The sequence below is a fragment of the Ipomoea triloba genome, chromosome 7, assembly GCF_003576645.1.
Source record: "Ipomoea triloba cultivar NCNSP0323 chromosome 7, ASM357664v1".
In the NCBI taxonomy this organism is placed as follows: domain Eukaryota; kingdom Viridiplantae; phylum Streptophyta; class Magnoliopsida; order Solanales; family Convolvulaceae; genus Ipomoea; species Ipomoea triloba.
Genome location: NC_044922.1, coordinates 15,614,075 through 15,622,585, shown reverse-complemented (window position 1 = coordinate 15,622,585; position 8,511 = coordinate 15,614,075). Strand labels below are relative to the sequence as shown.

Below are 8,511 nucleotides of genomic sequence, written 5' to 3'. Positions count from 1 at the left end.
TTTGTTAACTGCAAACATATAATATATTAATTGTAAACACATAATTTGAATGTCACTTTAAATCATAATTCACAATACAATGTGGACCCTGATCATCCCTGTTACAAACTGGCAAATGGCAATGCTACACGGCCTAAAGCAGAGACAGAAGAAACATTCAACCATATTGGGCCAAATAAAAGTGTAAGGCCCAACACATCAAGTGGGCTTAATCTACATATGCACATATGGTTTCATCAATGCCTGAATTTATGAATAATTCATCTTGCCTCTTTGGCAAGTAGGCTTACGAATACAATATATTGAAGCAATGATTGAATCAGAAGTTGGACTTAGTTAATTAGCAGATACTAGTACTAAAATGTTGGCAATTGCAGCTGCAATTAGTGCCTCAATCTCAGCAGTTGATTGAGAAGAGAAATGAGATCAAACACCTGAGATTGGGGGACTAATGTATAAGGTGCACTAAAGTTCAGATTTTATCTTCGTAAATGGTAATTCTCGAACAAGTAGAGTCACGCCAGCAGCTAATTGCTTCGAATCTGTTCCAAGAAAAGGCCAATAGAAACACCGGTGTATCAACAAGGGACTTAACATGGTTGATGATATCAAGTTCAGGAGGTGTTAAATACCAATATATCAGCTGTAATTATCTTGAGATTCCAACTGCTCATCAGCAGAGGCTGAACTTATCTTCTTTTTACTATCAACCGCGATAACATCTGGAATGTAAATAAAGCATTCTACACTCATGCAAGGTCATTTTTAACTGGAAAACAAAAGGTTTCGAACTGAGTTGGAGATCTCACCTCCTTCGGGATGTATCGAGTTATAGTGAACTTCAGCCCAAAAGCTCAAGAAAATAACTGCAATATGAATGTATACATATGCCAACAGTCAAAAGTCAAAGAGAAAAAGAAATTTAAGCAAACATATCCACAAGCATCTATTTATAGTTCACAAACAACAAAGGATGAAGGGATATACAAAAATGAAGTACTATAACAAAGAAGACAATGTTAACAAGAAAATAGTAACGCAAAGAAGGGTAATTATACTTCAAAAGAAGCTTGTCCCAGAAAGAAAAGTAAATAAAAAAAAATGGAAATGGAAATACTAAAAAATCTTAATACCTCGTTCAGACTTTTGAATGTTGGGGACTATTTCAATGTAGCAAGTATCCTTGAAAGATGTAATGACAAATATTTTTACACCATACTGCAATAACAGTAACAGAAAATTAGAATTTGTTCCAAAAAAAAAAAATAACTGAAATTTAGGCATTCAATTTTCAAATTAGTCCCATTTGATCTAATAACCATTCAGCTGGTGTAGGTCTTATACCTTCCTGAATAATAATAATAATAACATGATTTCTTATACCATTGTTGAATCAAATTATGTATCCATTGCTCAAGGTTTGGAGTTAGTCTCTCTCTTAACAGTTTTGCCCGTCAAATCATGTGTCAAATTTGGAACCTCGAGCAGATCCCTCTGATTGGACTCTGGTGGTTTCAAAACTTATAGATCATGTGAGTTGGAAAGCTACATGTATGTATTAAGGGCATGACAGCAATACAACTGTTAGTATGATGCCTATTCTATTATCTATCTGGATTTAATTGTAATTAATGAACATAGGTAGATAGTAAGACTTGTTTATATTTATTTATATTCTATCCACACTGGGTTTGATCTTACATAAAATAGAATAACTGATGCAGGACTCTAATCTTCAGTGGAAATATCATGAAAACTTCTCTCTTCAAAGTAGCCAGAGTAGCTTAATCACTATTCAGTGGTCATGCTAACAACTCCAACCTCCAAATTGATAAGATACAGCAAGCACACAACACAAGACTATTCAATGTTGCATATAAAACTTTGAAGATTAACACAATAACAAAATGCACAATAAATAAAAGATATAAAAGAAAAGGGAAAGAAAGTGTACCAAATCTGCTGCAGCTTGCAATGTTACATGATCTCCCCACTCACCACTCCTAATTCCATTTATATAATGGTTAGATATTGCAACCTAATAGTAACCTACAGAAATTAAATATGGAGAATCAATCAGAGAAAAGTAGAAGAGAAAATACTTTGACATCTTACGGAGATAATCATCATATGCCATGGGCACATATCCTTCGTAGATCTCTCTACACGATTTGAGCTGATAAGCGAAAAGGTTGGAAGAAAAGAGAGTTAATTACAGAACTGCATAATCAATAATTAATAGGATATGATAATATTGAAAATATTCAAAACCTGATTCACAATTTGCTGTCTAACAAATTTGTGATGGTCAGTGCTACGGTAAAATTGATCGGAGAGAGCCCGAAACTGGGAGAAGAAGAATAACAATCAGAAGCAGAAGTGACTTTTCATTTCAGGAAACCTATCAAATAAAAACTGAAGCCTAATAATTGAACTATGGAGGTACTTTCATGTGATGACCTATAATAGTATAATCATTTTAACACATCTTGTCATCTTGAATTTGATGTATCCATTAAACTTTGGTTTCTGTTAATGATCACATGTGAGCATTTCCCATTCAGTGACATAGTTTCTGTATAATGTCCACTCATTCAATGATGATTATCCTCCATATGAATTTTCATAGCTCATTCAGCAGTGTCAAAAAGACTGAACTCTAATAATATAATGATTAATGTTGAGTAGGGTAAAATCTTTGGTACACACTTTTTCTCAAAAGTAGAAAATAGAAGTGCCTTTGAGAAGTGTTAAGTCAGGCCCCACATGATATTTTCATAGAATTCAAAAGTCCAATGAGATGAATGGAGAAACATTCCTTTATACATAACCATTACACAAGCTGTGAGTGAGATTGAATGTTAACCACATGAGCATTAGAAAAGCATCAATAAGATCATGATTGCAAACCTATTCTTCGGCCATGCACTTGAGCTTTTAAAGTACAAGGGGAAAATAAAATATCCAAGCCAAGAAAACTTAGGCCACTTATGGAGAACTTTGTATAACATACAAGCCACTATAAAAATGAAGATAAAATTTGTATACCCTCCTAGCCAAAGAAAGTAATCCTAAAATATAATTCCCACATAAGCAAATAAGCAAACAAGCAACACAGAAATAATGATCCAGAACAGCGGGGATGACATGTCAGACATCCATTTGGAAGCAAGATCAACAATAATCTTTCCACAACTGAAGCTTCCTCCTCTACACTAAGCATGATAAGACAAGAAAGCCACTTACTATTCAAGGATTACTCCTCTAGATATATCCAACATTATCATGAATCAGGCACTTAATTTAATGTGTTCTAATGAACAAAGAGATTTATAGCAAAATAAATTAATGAATCATAAGAGATCTTACCTGACAATTACCATCCCCTTGAACCTTAGACTCTACTAGCTCATACATCTGCAGTCTGTAGGAAAACTCAAAAATCAATGCTTCAACCCAAATAATGGCCACAAAAATCTTCAATTAAAAACAATAATTAAAAGGAAGCCATTTCCAAAATATTCCTACCAATAGTAGACATCCTTAGCCACATAAGAGAGTTATTGCAGTATTATAATAACGGAGACTTTATTATTTGCTATTAATAGGAATTATTCATATATGCTTCCAAATTTGTGAACTTGCACACAATTTCGCACACTTTATTATTTGCTATTAATAGAAATTATTCATATATGCTTCCAAATTTATGTGAACTTCAACACAATTTCCAGGAAAGTAACAGAAGAATACCTGTCCAAGAGCCTTTGATGATCTAAAGTAGCCTCATCAATTGATGGTATTTCCCCATTAATTTTAGGAATATGCTGCAAACAAGAAAAAGAAATTGATCAGTGGAATGCAAATTTGAGGATGTAGAACATCAGTAAATCAGTACCAAACATATAATTTTAGTAATTTTGCATATATTGATCATCAAGGCAAGGAAACACGATTGCAAAATGCATTCACTAATAAGCACATCCAACATGATTACATATATTCTAGTCGTACTGGAATGATTTTCAAAAGGAAAGTAACCCCAAATTATAGTCTTCCTAGCCATGCATACCAGTATAAAGGTGCACACTTACTGGAATAGGAACCATCTGGTTCAACCTTTTGCCTACTTCACCATCAAGATCATATTCATCCAATAATTCAAGAGAATAGGACCACTCCTCCTCAGAGTATGAGCCTTCTCGAGGACTAGAACATGAACTGGATGGTCCAACATTAGTTGTTTCTTCTTCACCATTCTCATCTCCTACAAATAATAATATGAACAGTGTGATTATGACAATAATGGAAATGACACAAACAAATATGGTTTCAAATTTGAGTCATTTTCATTACCAAATGTATAGCTACCCATAGGTTGACTAAACCATCCCTGAGAATAATAGGGTGTTTGTGTATGATCTATCACTGGATGAACGTCTGAATGGGGTTCAGCAACTGAGAGCTGTGATAGTTGTTCCCCAAGAGAGCATGCATTGTACTCATTGTTTTCCAGGCTAGAAGCTAGATTATAAATACCTTCTTTAAAGTAGTGATCTTGATAATAATCTGGACCACTTTGGGTGATGGAGCAGCCATAGTAGTTAGAATATGGATCACCGTCAAATAGCTGGAGACCCCACCTAACCACATCAGGATCTTGGTCATATGTAATCATTTAGAAAAATATTTTCTTAATCAGCAGTACAGTGTCCACCAGAATCTGAAGAGAATCACTGGCCAGCGTTGGGGCAAACTATGAAGGGAATAGACAGCTCAGTTGCTCTGTTCCAAAAGGAAATTCAAATTAATATTTCCCAAAGCAACTATGATCCAAGAATAACTCAACCAAGTCATTAGTCATATACTTGCTTCAAAATGTGTTGATGTAGCATTTAAAAATTTAAAACCTTCAATGCAGAGGGTTTTTTTTATGGCTCCATATAGTATGCATGTCATGGAATATGTGCTAAAACTATATACATTATAGGTTACTACAAACTAGAGCCTAGAGAATGGCATTAAAAAGAAAGGTCAACAAAATAAAAATAAACCAGAATACTACAAAAATTTAAAGAAAGAAAATGAATTATGTCAAATTTTGATACCCCAGGTAGTTGCATCTAGAAATATAAATTTTACAACCTTGCTTAGAATGCATGCCTAATCATGTTGACCACAAAGAAGGGCTCAACTGAGAAATCTGTTCTATTTTCATATCAATAGGCTGTGTTGCAATGCTTATTAAGTGGCAACTCAGTCACTTACCAAGATCATGCTAGTTATGAGCAATGAATCCAAGTGACATTCTAATTTAACAAAACAAACTCAAGAGGATGAACTCGCGGGCTTCTTAACTAGTGCAGACTCATCTGGACACCATTTTATTCCACCAAAAAAAAAAAAACTAACACTATCAAGTATCAAAGAACCACCAATCTCCCTATTTCCTTCTTATTATCATTTGTATTTCCAAAGCCAGCATTCGGACATTAAACTGACAAAACTCTTCTGTGTCTCTGAAAGCTAACATACAACTGATTCCGTAGCAATTGCTCATCTACATGTCCTACTGGATTCAGTAAAGCATCATTCTAACTTAAAACCCTATCCAACTTCGTAGATTAAGCACAGATCGTAAAATCATCAAATTCGAAGAAAATGTGAATCAGTAAAGCGTCGGTGAATGAGACATAAGATCACACATAATGATTTGCAAATAGAATCACAATCACCACAATGCTACAAAATTGAATTAGAAGAAAACGCATTAAAAAAAAGCATACGAATCTCGAGAGCTTGGCGAATCCAGGTAGAACGCGATTGAATGGATGTGGCTTGGTGCGTACGCATGAATCAGAATGCTCCGAGATGACGCAAAATGTGAAGAGTAAGGCGGGGGAGGCGAGTGGAGATGAAGAAGAAGAAAGGGAGAGGAGAAGGACGAATGTCACGAGGAGTGTACAGTGAGTTAGAGAGCGTAACAGATAGACAGTCAATGATGGAAGGGAAATGGACAACAGAGATGGAATCAATCTCTGAAAATGGAATCACACTCTTCATCTCACTTTCACGCTTACTGTGCTTCCACTCCTGTCCTGATTTCTCTAACGCCCTTTTCTCGCGCTTATTTCCTACTTCTATTTTCTTTTCTTTTCTTTTCTTTTCTTTTCTTTTACTTCCTTCCTAAGAATTCTTTTTTATAACTCATATTTCCATCTTCGGCCGGACTATAACAAGTTTGATTGAAAGGAAGAAATTAGTGAAAAAAGAAATTGTAATTTTGTGATAAAAGAATAAGAGTGTGAATTTAAATTTTATTATTTGATAGACAATAGAATTACGGAGAATGAAAAGAAAATAAGTAAAACTAAAATTACATTGTATTATTATTATTATAATAACTCAAATAATAAGAACAAAATTGTAATTTATTGTGAAATTCTAATTCCACGACCTGTGGAAATGCAGAAACTTGGAACTCAATCACGGTGAAGCATCAATTTTTAAAATTAAATCAAGTTTGGAGTTTTAACTATTCTAACTTGAACTTGACTTGAGTCAATTATGTGTGTGTTTGGTTCGCACATGAAATCAAAATTGAAATGAAAATCAAGTACTCGGTAATGGTAATGGGTTTTGATAAAAGTATTGTATGCTTAGTTGTAGGGTGAAATGGTATGATTACTAATATTAATGTTTGGTTATGTATGACCCTATAATGAGATAAGAATATTGGTTTTAAAAATTTAAAAAAAAATAATAGAATTGATCATAATATAATAACATCCAAAGCACCAATATGAACAAAAGAATTAAGAATTAGAACAAAAATCTAAAATAACTAGTCCATACTTAAAAATCATATATTATCAAAAAAATAGAATGATACTCGTTTTTAATTAGGATTTAGGAAATGAGGTTTTTAATTAAATGTGTAATCAAATCTCATAGTTGTGTTTTAAAAATTGACAACCAAACACTAATTATAATTTTGATTCCTGGTGTATAAATCCATGAACCAAACACACCCTAAATTTTTAAAAAGAGTGTAACAAATTTACTAATATTTCATTATAAAATTGAACCTGTTTATATTTTTTTAGTAACAAAGAAAATCGAAGGTACTATTCAAAGGTGTGCAGTATGTGTACGGAGTATATCATATTCTGTAACTCTAGTTAACAAATAAAGAAATTAATATTCATATCTAACCGACTCAAGCCAAAATCAATAAGTTAAATTTATATTTTTATAATTAAAACTTTAGTATTACATCATATCAAGTAATTTTGGGATCTTATACGCTTTGGTTTACAGGCACATGACTCTTTACGCGGCGTTGCAGCATGATGTTGTCGGACGTGTGTGACGACACGATTGCTGACCGCAAATAACTCCGTGTTTCGGTCCACCTTATGCTGTCTCTATCTGCGCCTATAAATGTTTAATTAAATTAGTTTTGGTACAAACTTCATATTAATTAATAATTAGCATGTGCATCATAATTCTATGCGCAGCATTATACGTTGTACGCTCAAACTCGTACATGTATACCAACTAGAAAGCTGGGGCCCGGTGGTCATTAGTTATGGCACTCCCGGTCCAGGCAGGCAATTATTTTTACTTTCTCTTTTTTACCCACTCTTTTTATTTTATTTTTTCTCTTTCCTCAAATAAAGATAATGGTAAACATTAGCTTAGGTTCGTTTAAAAATATTTTATTCAAAAGTAATTTTAAAAAATGGATCATTTTTTTTAAAAAAAAAATTACTTTATTATGTTTGATTGAAAATCATTAAAAAAAGTTACTGAAAATTAGAAAACCATATAATTTTTGTTTGATTGATTTTTTGAAAACGAACATATATATATTATAAAGTTAGTTCATATAAAATATTAGTTATTGTAATGATGATAATAATTATAATTGAAATTATAATATACATTAAAATAAAGTTCTAAAAATAACAATAACTATAAAAAAAAAGATATAAAATAAATATATAAATTGATAAATATACAAATTTTGAACTAAAAAATGAAATAAAAAAGTTACCTTTAAAAAAATTTAGATTGTGGGTCAAGCTATGTTAAGATTGAGATTGATAAATGTGATAACTTTAAACTAAATAAATTGAAAACAAAACAAAACAAAAAAAAATAGAGTACAATTTGGTTTTAAGTTTTTTGGGTTGTGTAGTGGACATGTGGTTGGGTTGGGTCAATATTTTTATTGTTTGGTCCAACTCATCCAAATCCATATGTTAACTTAGTATTGTTTGAATAACTACTAGACATATGGCGAGTCGTCAATACACTAAGCTATTTGACACCACTATGAGAGAAAAAAAAATTGGGCGTGAGAAAGGGATCTACACAATGTCTTCAAGTAAAAATCTCAAAAAAATTTACATCAAAATAGACAATTTTTCATTTTACAATAGTATGTTTCGTTGATTTAATTTTACCTTGATAGCAAAATATTGAAAAATATTTTTTTTAACTTAT

The 8,511-nt window shown here is 32.4% G+C and overlaps 1 protein-coding gene across 2 annotated transcripts; it reads right to left on the bottom strand.

Annotated features, from left to right (window-relative positions):
• On the bottom strand, positions 1-6,149 carry LOC116025984 (OVARIAN TUMOR DOMAIN-containing deubiquitinating enzyme 12-like). 2 transcript variants are annotated; one of them, XM_031267424.1, is made up of 12 exons: positions 5,787-6,148; positions 4,357-4,785; positions 4,095-4,267; positions 3,754-3,827; positions 3,370-3,424; positions 2,272-2,346; positions 2,103-2,176; positions 1,955-2,003; positions 1,134-1,218; positions 810-866; positions 633-722; positions 1-542 (listed from the first exon to the last, which is right to left on the bottom strand). In XM_031267424.1, the coding sequence occupies exons 2-11, from the start codon at positions 4,676-4,678 to the stop codon at positions 640-642; spliced, it is 1,047 nt and encodes a 348-aa protein (XP_031123284.1). In that variant the 5' UTR covers positions 4,679-4,785; positions 5,787-6,148; the 3' UTR covers positions 1-542; positions 633-639. The 2 variants fall into 2 exon arrangements, 1 of the variants encoding a protein (XP_031123284.1); XR_004099749.1 differs by lacking the exons at positions 1-542; positions 633-722 and adding an exon at positions 1,702-1,821 and having other exon boundaries at positions 836-866; positions 5,787-6,149.
• Between the last annotated feature and the right edge of the window lie 2,362 nt (positions 6,150-8,511).